The sequence below is a fragment of the Protopterus annectens genome, chromosome 10.part0 (genome assembly GCF_019279795.1).
Source record: "Protopterus annectens isolate FY-2018-M chromosome 10.part0, PAN1.0, whole genome shotgun sequence".
In the NCBI taxonomy this organism is placed as follows: Eukaryota; Metazoa; Chordata; order Ceratodontiformes; family Protopteridae; genus Protopterus; species Protopterus annectens.
The window spans coordinates 483,183,745-483,203,673 of record NC_056744.1 but is presented as its reverse complement, the minus strand read 5'-3'; the positions used below and the strand labels follow the sequence as shown (position 1 = coordinate 483,203,673).

The window sequence follows — 19,929 nt, the reverse complement described above, 5'->3', positions numbered from 1 at the left end:
AGGCCTTATGGCCTCCAGAATGACATCCATAACAGCTTTGGAGAGAGGCATTGCTTGCTTGACTAAGGAATCTTCCATGCAGCTAGGTTTAAGGTCTTTAGCTGTTATGGATGTCATTCTGGAGGCCTGGACTGCAGTAGTGTATACACTCGAACATCTACATTTATGGTAGGTACAAAACTGTACTTTCCCTGTGATAGGGATTCAAGAGCACTGGACAGATGGGGGAAAAAGTCTACACCTCTGCTACTTTAGCTGTAAGGGCTTTAAACTGTCAGTTTCACATGCTTAAATACCAGCAATATCTGATGTCTTTGCTTAAACAGAAAATGCTTACAAGCTCAGAATGTACTGAAAATAAGGAAATGCAGGATTTGTTGCATGCAGCTGAACAAGTGGGAAAGCATACTTTGCAATGTGGTTTTGATTCATTAGAGGCTTCTTGCAGAGCCGCAGTTACAGGTTCTGTCATTCAAAGGCATGCTTGGTTAAAGGAACAAAGTTAAAGCAAAATTGTTGGATGCTCCATTACTGCATGATACTTTGTTTGGTGTTAAGGCAGAAGAGGTGTTAAAGAAAATAAAGGATAAAACAAAATCAATGCAGACAGTAAAGGATTTCTTGTAGGTTCAGCCACCCAGATTTAGCAGGAACTGGCCTTGAAAAAATTGGTTCTTTCCAGTGTCAGACAGGCCACAAAGAGGCAGATACAGATGCCCAAGAGGCAGATCTCAGCCACAAGGCACATACAGACCTAAGCAATGGGGTGCTTCTACCCCCAAAGGCAGAGAAGACAAATCTCAACCCTGTAGGAAACAGTCCCAATGACTTCCCTCTACCAATGCCAAGCACTTACCTCTTGCAGGCACCATTAGGGGGAAAACTTGCACTTTTCTCACAAAATTGGCACAAAATTACCCAAGACAAATGGGTACTAAATATTGTTTCCCAGGGTTACAGGTTCCACTTTCACACCATTCCAAGGCCAAAAGGTATGCCAGACTTGCCACACAGTCAATGGGCAGAGGCACAAAGACAAATTTCTGCTCTCATGTACATGAGGGCTATTCAAAAAGTACCACAGCAAGAGCATGGACAAGGATTTTACTCAAGACTTTTCTTGATACCCAGAAAGGACAAAGCTTGGAGACCAATACTGGACCTGTCTACTCTAAATACTTTCCTGGACGTTCCAAAATTCAAAATGTTGACGCTACACCAACTTCTACCCATGCTGAGCAAGAAGGCTTGGCTAGTTACTTTGGACCTCAAAGAGGCATACCTGCATGTCCCAATCAGACAATCTTGCAGAAAATACCTCAGATTCATAGCTGGCTCAATACATTATCAATTCTCTGCACTGCCCTTTGGCTTATCTACTGCGCCCAGGGTCTTCACAAAATACCTGGCACCAGTAATTGCATTTTGCAGACAAAAAGGAATTCAAATATATCCCTACTTGGACGACTGCCTTATTCAAGCAGAGAACAAGGACATTCTACTAAAGCATCTGGCGTTTGTAAAAAGATTACTAGTTTGCCTAGGGTACACAGTAAATGAAAAGAAATTAAAACTAGTGCCCTCTCAAGAGATAATATTCCTGGGTGCAAGCTTAAATACCACTGCCCAGATGGCTTATCTCACGCCAGACAAACAAAGGCAACTGACTCATTATTTTCAAATGATGGCAACAAAGACCCAGCTACCTGCAAGAAAAATTCTGCAGGCTTTGGGCTTCATGGCATCCTGCATCCTGCTAATTCCATATGCAAGACTGCATATGAGGAAGCTACAGTGGTATCTAAAAAGTGTTTGGACTCAGCATTGCCACAGCCTGGAAACAATAATTACTCTCATTCCCTGCTTGCAACAAGAGTTTCGATGGTGGGCACTGGCCTGTCACCACAACAAGGGACAGCCTTTCACTCTACCCACAGCCAGGCAGACACTAACAACAGATGCATTGGATTATGCCTGGGGAGCACACATGGAGGGAAAATGCATACAGGGCACGTGGCCCAAAGACCAAATGCATCTTCATATCAATCAAAAAGAGATGCTAGCTGTACAGAATGCCCTGACAGCCTTCAAGGATCTGCTTCATCCAGGACAACTATTACTAAAGACGGACAATACTACAGTCATGTGGTACATAAACAAGCAAGGGGGCACACATTCCTACCCACTCTGCAGGCAAGCCATGACTTTGTGGAACACAGCACTGGCCTATCAAGTACATCTGCAGGCACAATTCCTGCCAGTAAAGAAAAATATGACCTAAGTAGAAACATCATGGACCCTCACGAGTGGAAACTAGATCCACAAGTCTTCAGCATGATAACAAAGAAATGGGGATGCCCAGACATAGATCTATTTGCCTTCCCTCACAACTGCCAACTACAAAGATTCTGCACAAGGACTTACCACTCACAAGCATGGAAGGTGGATGCTCTATCATTCAGCTGGAAAAGCCTAACAGTTTATGCCTATCTACCACTGCCTCTACTCCCCAAGGTACTCCTAAAAGTCAGACAAGAGAAGCCAAAAATGATTCTGATTGCCCCAGACTGGCCACGCCAGCACTGGTACCCAATCCTAAAGAGCTTGTCTCAAGGACCAGCCTGGACTTTACCTCAAATTCCTCATCTACTGACACAACAAAACAATCAGATCCTGCACAGCCAACTCAGAACCTTAAATCTGGCTGCTTGGCGAATAATATAGCCACTCAGAACTCACCTCTCTCTAAAGCAGTTATAGATGTCATTTTGGAAGCCAGGAGGCCCAGCACCAGGAAATCTTATGCAGAAAATGGAAGAGATTCTGTGCTTGGAACCAGGCACAAGGACTTGAACCGCTTGTCCCTAATATTCCTCAGATTTTACAATACCTGACTGAGATGCTGGACAAAGGCCTAACCTTCTCATCAATTAAGATCCATGCCTCTGCCATTTCAGCTCATTACAATACGGAGCCCCCTATTTTCTCTCATCCACTACTAAGGCAGTATCTCAGAGGGGCAAAAAACATAAGACCCCCAAGGAGAGCACCTATACCAACATGGGACCTCAACTTTGTCTTGGAAAAGCTCACACTGCCTCCTTTTGAGCCAGCCAATACAGCTGAGATAAAATTTCTATCATGAAAAACTGCTCTGCTTCTAGCAATAGCATCAGCAAGAAGAGTCTCAGAGTTACAGGCATTAATGGCAGTGGAACCTTTCATCATTTTTCATCCGGACAGGGTTTCTCTAAGGACAAACCCAACATTTATGCCAAAGGTAGTATCCAGTGTGGCTCTTAACCAAACCATTCATTTACCAACCTTTTATCCAAATCCCCAGAATAAAGGGGAGAGACTTCTGCACTCTTTGGACATACACAGGCAACTACGCTTCTACTTGGACAAAACAAAAGATTTCAGAAAAACTGAGCAACTTTTTGTGGCATATGCTGCAGGATCACAAGGAAAGGCTATTTGAAAGCAGACTATTTCAAAATGGATAGGACACTGCATTCATTTCTGCTATGCACAGCATGGCAAATCAGTGCCCAAGAATATTAGGCCACATTCTACCAGGGCAGCAGCCACATCAGCAGCCGTTCTCAGAGGAGTACCAACCAAGGAAATTTTGGAGGCTGCAACTTGGAGTTCAGTGCACACTTTTGCTAAGCACTATCACTTACCTCTTTACTCTAAATCCAGAGCAGACTTTGCCACTGCAGTCCTGCAGGGCTTCATAGCCACTCCTAATCCTATTTAGACCCAGCCGCCGAACCTCTGCTTTGGGATTCAACCCAAGTGTAATGACTGCAACAGTGAAACAAGATGAACATAGTACAGTTGTGTACCTACCATAAATGTAGATGTTCGAGTGTATTCACTGTTGCAGTCCAGGTTACCATCCCCCTTTCATTGCTGGGACTTATCTGTACTACTCTATTCTATACAACCTATGTGGTGTATTTGCTTGTAGAGGAAGCTAATGTTTATGTTTGTGCATGCCTTTTTTATTTGCAAAATTTTTTAGCCTACTCTTTTGAGGGCACCTGACATCTGGGGCAAGAAAAACTGAAGAAAATGGCGTTGGCTGCATCTTTATACCCCTGGCGCACTGACATCAGGGAAGAGGCGACAGCAACTGACGCCGGACCAGGACTTTGGAATTCAGGCCGACTGCGGGTAGCCTGCCAGCAGGATAACCCAAGTGTAATGACTGCAACAGTGAATACATTCAAACATCTACATTTGTGGTAGGTACACAACTGTACTTTCCTGCAAATGTCTAAACTCTGTTTATTTACTTCCCCTGTATATTTAAACATGTTCTGTAGTCCTGGCCTCCCAGTGCATGCCATCATGTATCAGCATTCAAGAATGTTGCACATCTATCAGTACTTGTGCCTTTGTGTCTTTCTGTCTTTCACAAGATTTTACTTTATATGTTGTATATTGGGCTGTTACGAGGCACTGGCTTTCTTTTAAATTTTCCCAGAGAACATTAATGGAAGTGGTGCCAAAAACAACAAGAAAATGCTGATATCTCAGAAATAGTACAGGATGAGGGTTTGAACATTGCATGTTGGTGCTACTGAGAGATAAGTTTCAGAGCTGTATGAGCAAGCATCCGTGTCCTGAAATTTATGGTTGAATACCTTGACGTTTACAGCATGCTGGCTTAAAAATTACATCCCTTCATTGGTGCAAAAGTGTATAATACCAGTTTTAGTCTATTGTTGCAAGTATTTGAAGCCTGGCCTATTAAGCAGCGGTCATTAGACTGAAAAACAGTCCAGAATAGAATGAGAGTCCAGCACAGAATGCATACAACTGCCCATTCGTGTTGCATGCATTTGAGTGCATGTACACACATGAGGGTTCTAGTGGATTGCCGTTTCACCTAATGTCAAGGCTTTGGGAGTGGGGAGGAAATTGAAGCACCTGGTGCAAACCCACGTAGATACAGAGAGGAAGAGCAGACTCCATGTAGAGAGCATTTCAGCCGAAACCCACTGGAAACTTGCATTGTCGAGATTTGCTGATATATGCTGATGTACTTTTTGTGAAACTAGATCAGGTTATTACTGGTCAATGTGAAGAGTGCCATTGCATCAAGAGTTAGTAGTAGAAAAGAGCATAACCGTACAGTCTGTCATATATGCCAGTGAAACTCGCACCACTTTAAACAGGAAAAAAGGTCACAGTGATTTTTGTAGCAGTGTCCCTGTAATCCCTATTAGTTCTGTAGTTCCAAGATTCCACAGCCGTAAATAAAGGAAAATGCATGATCAGTGTGTGTGGAGCAGTTTAGCTTTCAGCAATATGTTTTTAGATGAGTTTACCCTTGAGTATTCCTTTGATAAGGTGATCTGCTCTCGCGATGGGGTCCATCGTTTTTCCAGCACAGTGCAACATTGCTATACTTTAGAATGTTTAATCTAAGAAGATCCCCATTTTCTGCACCTTAGCTGATCTAATCATTCCTATTCTGTGGCACACAGAATTTAAATCTTCCTCTGCTACAAAGCTTTACCAAGGGCATTGTAACAGTGTTGTATAGGCATCACTGAAATTGTATCACATAAAGCTCACTTTCTGGAGATGAGGAGATTGTCTCCAGGGTAAATTAGTGGTCTGGCTTTGAAAAGGAGGGCATAATCTATGGAAAACAGTAGTGTGCTGTCTGCAGAGTGATTGCGGCAGTTCATTTCTCATGAGGAGATGTAGCGCTTTGATGACAGTGGGACATTGTGTATGTAATATAGTTACATATATGCCTGCATTTGCATATACATCTGTCTTGTCGGTCTTTGTATTGTCTCCCATTCAGGATGAACTTCACTTCTGTGCCTTATGACCACTGAGTGCCAGGACTGGCTGCAGTAATCCTGCATTGGTGTGAGCAGGTAATCTAAGAATGCGATACAGACAGACACATCTGGAACAGAAAGACAAATATTTCTATGTACCACAGTTCTGTTATTGTTACTGTGCTTCAGTTAATTGAAGTTTCACTTTAACAGCTTGGATCAGAAAATTGTCAAATGCTTTAGGGAACCTACTGACATTTCTTAACCATACTTTTGTGTGCTGTTTGGAAGTTGAGTAACTGTTTAGTATTATCTACTGAAAATATGCTGTTAAGTGGTAGAGATTTTACAGCAAGCCAGAGTTGGGAAGATTGTGTTTTGTCATTTGTGTAGATTACATGTGATTCTGACTCATCACAGATACCTGCATGACCTGGGAGCCAGTTCTGTCATGGTTAAGTGCATGTTCCAGGCATTTCTACATACTGTGACATTATAAAGGGTAGAAATGCAGCCCAGCAATCTACTGGTTAGACAGCACCTTAACAACGTTCAGAAACTTTGTCCAGTTTTGAACTATTCTCCTTCCTCAGACACAAATGTCTTGATTTTGATGGTTTTCCCACTATTTTATTTAAACTGGCTGGTTTAGCATTTTTGTTGTTTGTCCTTTATAATCTCCTTTATCTTAATACCCTGCTGTTGTACCCCTTAAAGATTTAAGTAGTTATCAAAATCATCCTTAAACTATTCCATTTGTTGCCCTGTTCTAAATCCAGGGGAGAAAAAGGATGTACATCTCAAGCTCAGTGTTTTGTTGCATAAACTCAGGAAGAGTGAGCATTGTTGCTCTTTGTTCTGAGAGTAGAGAGGATTGCAATGGCTAAGCAGACCCTTTCTGTGTGGATGCTGCAAGTGGTGAACTATCTGTTAAGGAATGTTGCCGTCATAGGGCCACAATTTTAGGTGATTCTCGCCCCGACTTTTTTGTTCTTGGTCACTTCACAGTCACAGTGTACATGTCTGCCATTTCAGCCTGTGACTCTTTAGAGGGCAGAACTGAAACCCAGCACAAGTTTACCTAGCAGTTATTTAAATGGTTCTATACATTCTCCCTCCTTTGAAGTCCACATCTGTTCTTTGTGATTTTCACTTTGTTATTAAGAGGCTTGCCTGTGCCCTTTTGAACTGGGTGGATGAGTTGACCTAAAACTTGGAAGACTTTGTCCTTGGTGGGCATTACCATCCACAGGATTTTGGACATGATTTTCTGAAAGCTCTTTTTGAGCTATCGCAAGGACTGGGTACCTCTTATAGAACTCCTTGTATCAGTACAGTCATCGCTTTCTTTTTTCAAGGGACATACATCCCTGGGTGAGAGAGAGAGTACTTACCCTATTTGTGTACATTGTTAGTTCAGAGTTGAAACAAAAAAAAAAAAAAAAACACACACCACTAGGGCACCAAGTCAGCAACCAGAGTTGAACTGAGTAAGGCTCATAATCAGGAAGATAAACTAGCTTTTATCATCCTTCTGTCTGGATAAGGAGGTTTTGAATATATTGTCTTAAATATAGCCAACTAAACCTTGTCCAAATAGATTTTCTAACTGACGTGTCTTTTGCCATCATCAAGCTGTCTGTTGACTAATTTGTTAAGGGTCAATCATTCAGTCTGTCAGTGCCTGTTTCCAGAATGATTTCTACTGTGGACATTGTTGGATTTGTTGCCATGGCACACACTCAGCTCAGGTCTTGTTGGTTGGACTTTTGCTGGTTCTTGCAGTCCGGCCTCTCTTGGAATCTGTCTGCTTCATGATCTGGACTTTTGTGTCCTTGCTTTTTCAATATTGTAGTTTCTACCTTCCTTTGGATTTATTTTTTCATACTACTTAGAAGTCTTTCCAACCTTTACCTACTGAGGAGAGCTCCCTAGAGTAAGGTTTAACTGACATGATGAGTACTTACCATAAAAGCTGATTTTCCAATGGCCGCTGTGCTCACTGGATGCTTGTTACTCTTCATTTGCATCCCTTCCCACCTTGGCAGGATGGTTACTCCCAACCACTTGTTAGGTGGTTGTCCTGGTAACATTGTGAGGTTTTGTAATTTTGTGTACTATTTTTTTTTTTTTTTTTTTTTTTTTTTTTGCTTTTATATGTGTGCTTCCTCAGTTTCAGTTGAGTAGGAAATGTGGAAAGTAGGGCTGAGCGCACCTTCCTAGAGTTGGCATGTGACATTTTTCTTGTGAGCTTTTTGGAAGTGCATGTGTCCTGGGCAGAGAAACTGACAAATTCAGGAATTTTTTTTTGCAGAATTAGTAGTGCGGGACGGTGGTGGTGCTGCGGTAGCGTTGTCGCCTCACAGTAAGACGTTGTCCTGATGTCCTTCATGGATGCATCTGCAGTCATAACAACTGGGCTGTCCTGTCGTCAGGCAGCCCTTCGGTCGGCCAGATTCCAAAGTCCGGGTCCGGCTTCGGCTGATGTCGCACTTCACCCGACGTCATCTCTGTTGGTCTTCGGGTATAAAGGCATCAGCCGACGCCATTTTCCTCAGTCTTTCTTGCCGCGTGGCGCCCGAAGCAGAAGCTGTTCGCAAGTGCCGGTCGGTCAGATCCAGAGATTACTACTTCCGAATACTACTTCGAAGACTTCTAAAGCTAAGTACCCGTTGGGGACTCTTTCTTGCCTCAGCCGATGTCAGAAAAAGTCAATAACTGTTTAACTTGTGGGAAACAAATACCTCATAAAGATTTCCACTCTTACTGTTTGCCTTGTTTAGGCCCAGACCACGACGTAGCAGCCTGTTCAGCCTGTGCTCATTCAACCGGCCTAACGCTTAGGCCGGTCGGAGGTTGCTGAACAGTTTTTCGGCCCAGATTTTTCGTTCATTATTCCCCCGGAACCCCCCACTACCCAGATTGTTTAAAAACACAAAGAAAAGACCGACACTCGCGGTCCGCGGTTTCAGCCGAAACCATGGTTAAGCAAACATGAGTGTCTCGGTTTCGACGAAACCGAGAAAACTGATCAAAGCACAGCTGAATCAATGACTACTACTGAGGCTCCTGCTACCTTACTTGAAACGGCCTCAGAAATCTTACCTACAGTGGTTACTAGTGACTTATCAGACACCATCCCTTTGGATGTCTCTACCCCAGCACGTGGTGCTGCTAGGCCTCCTGCAGCCATGTCTATTAAGGCCTTTGCCAGGGCTAAAGCAGCCAAATCTACTAAATCAGTGCCTGTTAAGCCCCCCTCTACTAGGCCCACTTCTAGTTCACAAATGCTTACTCTGGCAGAGGATTTAATATCCTTAATTAGGGGATCTCAATCTCACCCAGACAGGGCCTCTCAGCCCCCAGAAAAGAGACCTAGAGCAGAGCCCCGAGCCTGTGCCCTCTGATGATTCCGCGGAGGACTCTGATATTACAGACCAGCCAGAGGCTCATTTCTCCAATTATGAAGACTCAGATGCTGAAGAATCCATTCCAGCTGCTTCTCCACCAGAAGAATTCTCCTTTGGGAAACCTTACATGCCATGCGAGAACAATTCCAATGGCAGGAACAGGATTTCTCAGATTCCAGAAAGACTTAGGACTTTTCTGCACCTACCACAACACAGGCCTTTAGCTATACCTCCTGTCCTCTCTGTTGTGGACGATGCATTTAATGATGTCTGCACTGCACCAGATTCCTTACCTCCAGCCCCTGTCAAACCAGACAGATTTTACAGGGTTCCAGACACTCATCACCACTTATACAAGGCCCCACTTGCAGACCCCGAAACCATATCCCAGGGGCCTAAGGCAGCAGCCTCGACCACAGCAAAACCCTATTCCTTCTCAAAGGGAAGCCAGGTCTTTAGACAGATGGGGCAAAAAGGTTTACACCTCTGCTACTCTCTCAGCTAGAGCTTTAAATTGTCAGTTTCACATGATACAATACCAAGAGTTTATGCTTGATCGGTTAACTAAAAAGCTATCCTCTGATGACTCTATAGATAAGAAATATATATTAGAAATGGTAAATAACATACAACAGGTTAGTAACCATTCCTTAAAATGTGGCTATGATGCACTGGAGGCTTCATTTAGATCAGCCATGACTGGCACAGTGATAAGAAGACATGCATGGCTGAAGGAACAGGTCTTACCGGATCATGTTAAAGCTAAGTTATTAGATGCACCTATGGATAAGGCCAGTTTGTTTGGTACACCTGCCCAGCAGGTAATGAAGAAAATGGAAGAAAAGGCAAAATCTGTACAAACAGTTAAAGATTTCTTGCAGGTTCAACCCCCAAGGTTTAGCAGGAACTGGCCTGCCAAAAATTGGTCCTTTCCTGACTCCACAAGATCCCAAAGGGGCAGGAATAGACGTCCCAGAGGCAGAAATCAATCCAGAGGGGGTGCCTACAGAGGACGACAGTGGCAAGGTAATAACAGAGGCACAGACACAGCCACTGCCACTACAACAGCACAGTGACTTGTTTCTAACTCCGCCTACCAGGGAACAAATAGCAGCACCATTAGGCGGAAAATTAACCTTATTTTCGAAAAACTGGCACTAAATCACAAAAGACAAGTGGATTCTGCAAACCATAGACCAAGGATACCGGTTCCACTTCCACACTTTACCAGTCAAAAGAGGAATGCCAAACCTGCCTCCAAATCAAAAAACAGAAGCTCTACAGCAGATAATGCAACTAACAAAGATGAGAGCTGTGGAAAAAGTGCCAATAACAGAACAAGGCAAAGGATTCTACTCCAGACTATTCCTAGTTCCAAGAAAAGAAAAAAGCTGGAGACCTATTCTCGACCTGTCCATCTTAAATACATACATCATTGTCCCAAAATTCAAAATGCTGACCCTCCAGCAACTTCTTCCCATGCTGGGCAAGGAGTGCTGGCTGGTAACTCTAGATCTCAAGGAGGCATACCTGCACGTCCCCATACGACCAATCTGCAGAAGATACCTCAGATTTCTTGCAGGATCAGAGCACTATCAATTCTCAGCATTGCCCTTTGGCTTATCTACTGCGCTCAGAGTATTCACAAAATGCCTGGCATCAGTAATCGCTCACTGCAGACTACAGGGAATCCAAATTTATCCATACCTGGACGACTGTCTGCTACAGGGGGACAACAAAAGCAAGCTGACAACAGATTTACAAAGGGTTATTTACTTGCTACAAGCACTGGGATACACAGTCAATTTACAAAAGTCAAGGCTGATACCATCCCAAACAAGGACATTCTTGGGCGCGGAATTGGACACAGTAAAACAAATGGCATTCCTAACTGCAGAAAAACAAAAAGAACTCCCTCTTTACTTCTTGGCACTAACAAAACAGAACAAGCTAACAGCAAGAAAAGTTCTACAGGCCTTGGGCTTCATGGCATCCTGCATAATCTTGGTTCCACATGCCAGACTACATATGAGAAAACTACAGTGGTACCTAAAGAATTTATGGTCCCAACACAGGCACAGCCTAGAAGCAGAAATTCCTCTAATCCCATGCCTAAAACAGGAGTTCCTATGGTGGGCTCAAGCATGCCAGTCAAATCCAGGCCTACCTTTCCACAACTATCAAGCAAGCCAAACCATCACAACAGACGCCTCAGACCTAGGATGGGGGGCTCACATGCTGGACAAATGCGTACAAGGATTGTGGACACAGGACCAGCTCCATTTGCACATCAACCTAAAAGAAATGCTGGCAGTAAAGCTGGCAATCCAAAATTCAGACCATTCCTCAAAGCAGGACATTTGATGATAAGGACAGACAACACCACAGTCATGTGGTACATCAACAAACAGGGAGGCACTCATTCATACCCCTATGCAGAATGACTTTGGACCTTTGGAACCTGGCTCAGCTACAACATCCAGTTACAGGCAATGTTCGTACCAGGAAAGGAGAATACTCTAGCAGACATGTTAAGCAGAACCACCTCGGATGCTCACGAATGGATGCTACACCCGGACATCTTCAAGGCCATCTCAAAGAAATGGGGAATGCCACAGATAGATCTATTCGCTTCCTCTCTCAATCACCAGCTCAAAAAATTCTGCACAAGGACGTTCCACCCACTTGCATGGAAAGTGGACTCGCTCTCCTTCAGCTGAAAAGGTCTGACAGCATATGCATTCCCACCTCTTCCCTTGATACACAAGGTATTACTAAAAATCAAGGAGGAACGTCCAAGGATAACCCTAATAGCTCCAAACTGGCCAAGACAACACTGGTACCCATTGCTGAGGAGCATGTCTCGGGACAAAATATGGCCAATACCCCTGATACCTTTGATGTTAACCCAGAACAACTACAGCATCATGCATCCAAACCTAAAAACTTTGCAACTGACTGCATGGAAAATCACATAGCAGCAACTAATCCAGAGCTTTCCCAAAGGGTTAAAGACATTATCCTTGAAGCCCGCAGACCTTCAACAAGAAGGAACTATGCAGGAAAATGGAAAAGGTTTGTCATTTGGAGTGCTGAAAGAGGAAAAGATGTGTCCAATATAGACATTGCTAACATTCTGGAGTATTTGGCAGAGCTTCTACATACAGGCCTGTCCTATTCCTCCATCAAGATACATGCATCAGCTATTTCAGCAGAATACAGCTTTGATCCACCTGTCTTTTCACATCCTTTACTCAGGCAGTTCCTCAGAGGGATCAAGAATGTAAAACCTCCCAGGAAACCACCATTGCCAGCTTGGGATTTGAACTTTGTGCTGGAAAAGTTGACACTAGCACCTTTTGAACCAGCAGCAACAGCAGACCTGCAGCATCTATCGTGGAAAACTGCTTTCCTACTGGCAATAACCTCAGCAAGAAGGGTTTCTGAACTTCAGGCCCTAATGGCAGTACAACCCTTCCTAATCTTCCACCAAGATAGAGTGTCCATGAGGACTAATCCTACATTTATGCCTAAGGTGGTATCCAGAGTGTCTTTAAACCAGGCAATCCACCTACCTACCTTCTTCCCAAACCCACAAAACAGAGGGGAAAGAATGCTGCATACCTTGGATGTACATAGACAGCTACGCTACTACCTGGACAGAACAAAAGTAACAGAAAAACTGACCAGCTGTTTGTAGCCTATGCAACAGGAAGGGAAGGAAAAGCGATTTCCAAACAGACAATCTCCAAATGGATAGGAAATTGCATACGATTCTGTTACTCCTTTCATGGAAAACCAATTCCACAGAACATAAGGCCTCATTCTACAAGGGCAACAGCCACTACCACAGCCTTCTTACGAGGAGTGGCAACCAAGGACATTATTGAGGCGGCTACTTGGACCTCCGTGCATACATTTGCCAAGCATTACAGTTTACCTCTGTATTCCAGATCCCGAGCAGGGTTTGCCACTGCTGTACTGCAAGGGATCCTAACCACACCATAATCTATTCTTCCTCCTCCCCTAGTTGGCTATGGTATTCTACCCAGTTGTTATGACTGCAGATGCATCCATGAAGGACATAGTACAGTTTTGTACCTACCATAAATGTAGATGTCCGAACTGGATAGCATCTGCAGTCAGGATTACCCTCCCTCCTTCCCCTCTGTGGTACTCCTAGGGTATTTACCCTCCTAATAGCTAGCTGGCGGGGGGGAGTCTCTTATGGTGTATTTGTTTGTATATATGTACATACATGCTTATTTTTTGTGTTTGCCTTCTATCTTTTTGGAAACATTGGCATTTACCCAAAATTTAGCCTTCCAAGAGGGCAACTGGCATCTGGGGCAAGAAACACTGAGGAAAATGGCGTCGGCTGATGCCTTTATACCCGAAGACCAACAGAGATGACGTCGGGTGAAGTGCGACATCAGCCGAAGCCAGACCCGGACTTTGGAATCCGGCCGACCGAAGGGCTGCCTGACGACAGGACAACCCAGTTGTTATGACTGCAGATGCTATCCAGTTCGGACATCTACATTTATGGTAGGTACAAAACTGTACTTTCGATTCTCAGCTAGAGCGTCTTCTGTGTGGAGACATGCGTGAATGGGCGTACCTTTGTTGAAGATTGTGCGTCAGGGCCGGCAACTCGGCATGTAAAAATCTACTGCCAATCATTAGCGGACCAGAGTTCCGCTGTGGCGACCCCTAACTGGGAAAAGCCGAAAGACGCAACAAGTCTTCAGAGTAATAAATCTTAGCTGTTTTTCTTCTGAAGATGACCCTTTGAAACAATGATGTGCCTTTCATGCATGTTGTTTTTGGGCACTTGAACAATGATTTTGATCTTTTCAGAAGATTTGCTTTGTGGTAAGTGCTACTTTTGAGTTGTATATTATATTGTGGCTTGTAACTTCCTTTTGATTGATTTATTCTTTAGAAAGGAGTGCTTATACTTTTTATACATTTCTATTTGGGGTATTTTAATATTAGCACTTGTAGATGTTTGCTGTATCGCATGTGGTACTTTTGACATAGGTGCAGCTTGTGATGGACAGTTTTCTTCATTTCATTCAGCATTACTGTTGGTCATGGACTGTAACTTTTGTACAGATCACTTGCCTTTTTTTATTTTTTTGCTTTGAGCAATGTGTTGGATTATGGTTTTGTGATTTTTTTCCCCATTTTAATTCATTTATATTCTTTTAAATTGAGTGTGACATTACTGAATTTTATATACATTTTCCTCCGCTCCTTTTCAGTTATCTTGCTGCTTCCTCTATTATTGGCTAATATATTCATCCCTCTTCCCTGGTATTTTGGGACACCAGAGGAGAGAAATGAGAGGTGAAGACAGTAGCCATCATCCTATAAAGCGCACATAGTATAAAGAGCACATAGGTTTTAGTCCCTTACCCCTCCCCGTTTGCTTCATATGCATGCTTGCGTAAGAGAAGACCTGCAGTGTCATCTCTGAGTGTCTCCATACTTTTATGCAGTAATGATGCCTTCACTCCTTGTGTAATGCTTGGCAAAACCAAGTGCACATCACAACCTTTACACTTCACGATTTAGCATTTGGCCTCTTCCAAGTGTTAGTAGAGCAGTAGGTCAAGATAATGCTCCCTTCCCATCCTGGGATGGTTGAGACAGCTTCTGCCATACATCCTCATTCTCCCCAGCCAACTCCTTCAGTGCTGTGGGTGCCAGAGTCACCTGGGTTGCAGTCAGGGTTTTATTCTTCCAAGTATTATTGAGTTCATTACTATGGCATTTAGAAATGTATGGTGTATCTTTTACCTACAAGTAAAAAAAAATAAATACAAATAAAAGTCATTTACTACAGCTATGCTTTGTTGATTTTACTATGTTCTAAATTAATTCAAGTTCAGTTGCATTTCACAACTGATCTGTTTTCTAACTGGGCTTATAAATGCACTGTGTTGTTTTTTTTTTGTATAAAGTGAATGCTAATTTCATAAATAAGCAGACTTCTTGGAAATGGTGATCCTAACGTTTGAAACTGTAAAGCATAATCTTGTTTGTATTTTCTTACAGCCTGTAACTGTAATGGAAAGTCTCAAGAATGCTTCTATGATCCTGAGTTGTACCGTGCCACTGGTCATGGTGGTCACTGTGTTGGCTGCCTTGACAATACTGATGGACCTAATTGTGAAAGATGCAGAGATAACTACTATCGCCCAGGACTTGAGCATCGCTGTTTGCCTTGCAACTGTAACTCTGTCGGTAAGTAGTGGCGCCATTAACCAAGCCTTTTAAAGATCTGATTTGCTTATCTTCCATATAAAAGTATTGTATTTTAAGGGACAGTTTGATTTCCTTAAGCTCTGTTGAATAACTGTGACTTAAGGATATGTAACAAGACAGATCTGCATAGAAGTATTGTCAGCACTATGGGCCCATGGCTAGCAGAGCAGTGGGGTAAATAGATAATAAATGGGTGTATGAGGTTGCTGGGGGGTAGAATGTGTACTGCTGTGAAAGGACTTATGATGCCTGCCCCAAGGTTACGACAGTCAAAAAAAAAAAAAAAGAAAAAACTTTCTAAGGAAGTCATACAGTAACACTAGTAAGAAGCTGTGTGTTTACACAGTTGGCTGTAGCTTTGTTTGGGAAGTGCAGTAATGCAGTAGACAGTTGTGACAGCCATAGTGTCATATCTCTGAAAGGACAGAGATTCTTGGCAAAGTGTTAAATAGCCTGTTAGCGAGTACATCCATCCATGTACTTTATTGCAACATGAGGCATAAGTCAGATGTTCACTTCTTGTTTCTTTTGTTCTCCCTAAGGGTATATAGATTTTTTCTTTGGTTGTTCTGTCAAAAAGAGGATTGTCTACTATTCAAAAATAAAATGTGTTTTATTAACCTTGTCTGGTGGATGAGTTGTGCAGCTGCTTTTTACATTTCCTATTCTAACAAAATATTCTCCAGAGACTGTGATTTAAGTTTTTGTTTAATGGAAAAGACATCATTTTTAAGTGAAATTCATCAAGAGGGCAAAGCTTTCAGTACATGCAGTTTTGTTTTCATGTAGTTGTTTTACAGCGCAGTGAAGTTACATATGTCTGGAATGGTTTTAGACATAACATTTTGTACTGCCAAGAACATATTATTTGTAACCAGCACAATCCAGAACAAAAACTTCCATTGTGTATGTGATTTAACAGAAGACTACAGGCTGTAAACCAGATCACAAGTGGCAGGTGATAGGTTTGGGGCTATATTGGAACCTCTTCAGTGTTTTGTACATCTGGGGGAAGTAAGCACAGGCAAAGGGCAGGCATCAAACAGCTTAGTATGCTAAAGCATTTCCCTTTATTTATTTGACAGCAAAAGTGTTTGCTTTTGTTAATGAAATATTTATATTGACTAGTAATGTTTTTGATGTGCAACAGCTGTAATCTCCTAGAATAGTCCATGCTTACTGAGATGCATTCTTGTCTCCATGTTTTGTTTTTTCTTTTAATTCCTTTTTTCCGCTGTGGTCATGCCTCTGTAAGTTGTTAGGCAGATGTTGAGGAATGTTACATTTATGAAAGTTAAAGTGGCAACAATGAAGCTGAAAGGCGACTTTCAGTATTCCATTTATAAGGTGCTGCACTACACTGGCTATTTCAACACCTCTCATCTCTCCCTGTTTTGGTGGAATGTTCCTATTCTCAGGCCTGATATATCCCTGTAAATTATTTACTTAATTTTGGAGGAATGTCCCTGTTTTCAAGCTTCATTTACCTCTTCACACAGTTTTCTGAATCCCCTCTCATCACATGTGTTTTTGAAGTTGTTAATTTAGACAGAAAGCCACACTACATAACCAACATACTAATGACACCATAGGTTCATAGGTAAGTACTAGGCTATCTGCCCTAGGGCATCTATAAGCCTAGCCAGAATGTGCTGGCTTTCGACATCCCCTTAGATTAATTCCCTGTGCCTTGGTCCAGCAGAGCCATTAGTTCCCTGTGACTCTGTCCAGCAGAGCCACTGCAGTGATCCCCGGGGTAAATTTTCTGTTTCCCATCCACTCGTCAAGGTTTCTCTTGAAGAGTGTTAGTGAGGGGCTCTGCCTAATGTAGATTGGAATCCTGTTCCAAAGCATGGGGAGTCTCTGGGACAGGAATCTATCCCTCCAGCATGTCCTATTTGTCATTGTGGTGAGGTTTGGATCCCTAGAACGTGTGGTTCTTGGGGATTTGTTTTTTTTTAGGTGGAGCGTGTCCATCAATTCTGGGTTGGACATGGCCTTGTATGTCAGGCAGAGATCACCTCTGAGTAAGCAGTATGCAACAGAGTATAGCTGGGTTTTCTTCAGTCAGGCTGCATAGGGCATATGTCATATGATGAGGTACTTCTGTGGTCTTTCCAGCTGTTGCAGGTATCTTGTAAGGTACATCCGAAATGGGGCATTGTACTCTATGATGGGTCTAATGAGTGATTAGTAGAGGGGCACAATAACCTCTTTTGTTCTAGATGCGAACCCTTTTGTGATTAGGTGGGCCACATAGAAGGATTTTCTAACCACCTTGGCAATATGATTATCAAAGGAGAGATTACTATCTACTTGGGTCCCCAGATCCCTTATTACATTTTCTGTATTTAGGGGACTACCACGTATGTATAGTAGTTCACGGGTGCTTTGTTTTTTCCAAAGAGGATGATTATGCACTTTTTGGCATTTAGCTTGAGGCCATGATTTTGACACCAGGTATCCGTCTCAGTGAGACCCTTCTGGAGGATGTCTGTATCAGCTGGAGAGTCAATTATGGCCCCCAGTTTGCAGTCGTCTGCGAACCTGGTCAGCCATAGTCCTCCTGTGCTTGTCTGTACCTCTGAGAAGTATATACCGAACAGGAGGGGTCCCAGGACTGAGCCCTGGGGAATGCCACTTGTAACTGGTTTAGAGTCGGACCTAGAGCCTGCAACTCTCACCGTGTGGGTTCTATCCGTGAGCCAATTGGCAACCCATCTCATGATGTAGGGCTTTATGTTCAGGCTGGTGAGCTTGTCTATAATACCAGAATGGGGAAATGGTGTTGAAAGCCTTTGCAAGGTTTAGGTAGGCTGTGGGAACCTCCTTTCCCTCGTCTAAAGCCTTGGTAACTGTCTCAAAGAAGTCCACCAGGTTTAGGAGGCATGATCTGCCCTTAACAAAGCCAAACTAGGTAGGGTCCAATTTTTGAAGGTTCCAAAAGTCTCTGTTAATGAATTCCATGATGATGCGCTCCATAGCCTTGCAGACCAGGCTAGTCAGGCTTATAGAGCGATAGTTCCCGGGGTCCGTTGTGGCTCCACCTTTGTGGAGCGGGATAATGGTTGCTGTGCACCACTCTATGGGTACGTAGCCTGTAGAGAGGCTGAGTTTGAACAGCGTGATTAGGTGAGGGGTTAGTTCATTTTGAAGCTCATGTAAGACACAGCCTGGGACACCGTCTGGTCCCATTGATGCTGTATTTTTGGCTTTGGATAGGGCTGTTTTAACCTGTGTGTCAGTGATTGCCGGGGCACTACATTCTTCTGGTATGGTTATGGGCCCTTTAGGGGGTGAGTGTGGGGTGAAGTTTTCACTAAACTTGTCTGCCAGAATGTTGGCAATATTAGTCAGTTCAGTGTATTTTGTGCCATTCTGCACTAATTCGGAGCAGATCTGAGAGTTTCCACTTAGGTTCTTGACATAGCTAAGAATGCTTTGTGGTTATCTTTGGAGTCCTTGGCAATTTTTCCTTTGAAGCTAGCCTTGGATGATTTTATGAGGGATCTTAGTTTCTTGCTGATACTAATCCAGGGATGTCTTTCCTTCTTAGGATTTTACTCTTTTCTGCACTAGTTTCCTCCTTCTATTGTATAGCTTGTTTATGGTGGGGTCCACCAGACTGGTTTCCTTTTCTTGGAGGAGTGAGTCTTGGTTTTGCTTGGGATAGCATGATCCATGCATTCTTGCAGGTGCTCATGGAGTGCCTTTGTAAGGGATTCAGCAGCTTGGACAGCATTGTCCTTTAGCATGGGGGCTGTGAACCTTTCCACCTCGGTCTTAAGTAATGTGAAGTTTGCTTTTGAAAAGTTTTTCACGGTGGTTTCCTTGATTGGGGGTGGGGGTGGAATGTGGATATCCAGAGTAATTAGTTTATGGTCTGATCTAACCAGCGAGGGTTTGACCTCCGGTGTAGAACACCAGTCTCCCATGTTGGTGATGACCAGGTCCAATATGTTGTCACCTCTGGTGGGGGTGTTGACCAGTTGATCCAGGGCGTTCAAGTTTATAAATTCTAGGAAGCGATGGGCAAGGGAGTTAGTACTTGAGTGGTTCTCCCAGTTAATGTTTGGGTAATTGAAATCACCCGATATTAGGGCATTTGGTAGGACCTTCATATTTTCCAGTGTCTCCAGAAACGTGGAATGGGGGTCCTGGGTCATGGTGGGTGATCTGTAGCAAGCTACAATTTGAATTGCAGTTTTGCCCGTTGTTAGTTTCACATGGATGATCTCTGAGGCATTGTGCTGTGCCACTAACCTGGAGGTGTGGGTATCCTTGATGAATATGGATACACCCCCACCTTTTGTGTTTCGGTCCGGGTTCTGTGGCCGAAAAGTATGGTATGAGTTATAGCCTGGTAGTGCTGGGTTGCTCTCAGGAGCCTTAAACCAGGTTTCTGTTACTGCACAGATATTGATGTTCTCCATACT

General features: G+C 43.3%; 1 protein-coding gene across 1 annotated transcript in view; it reads left to right on the top strand.

Moving 5' to 3' along the window:
• LAMC1 (laminin subunit gamma 1) overlaps positions 1–19,929 on the top strand; it is a gene marked incomplete in the record, with an annotated part of 2,174,645 nt that overhangs the window by 1,049,461 nt on the left and 1,105,255 nt on the right. Inside the window, 1 exon segment of the mRNA XM_044085382.1 lies at positions 15,284–15,472. Within this exon segment, the coding sequence (XP_043941317.1) occupies positions 15,284–15,472 (189 nt within the window).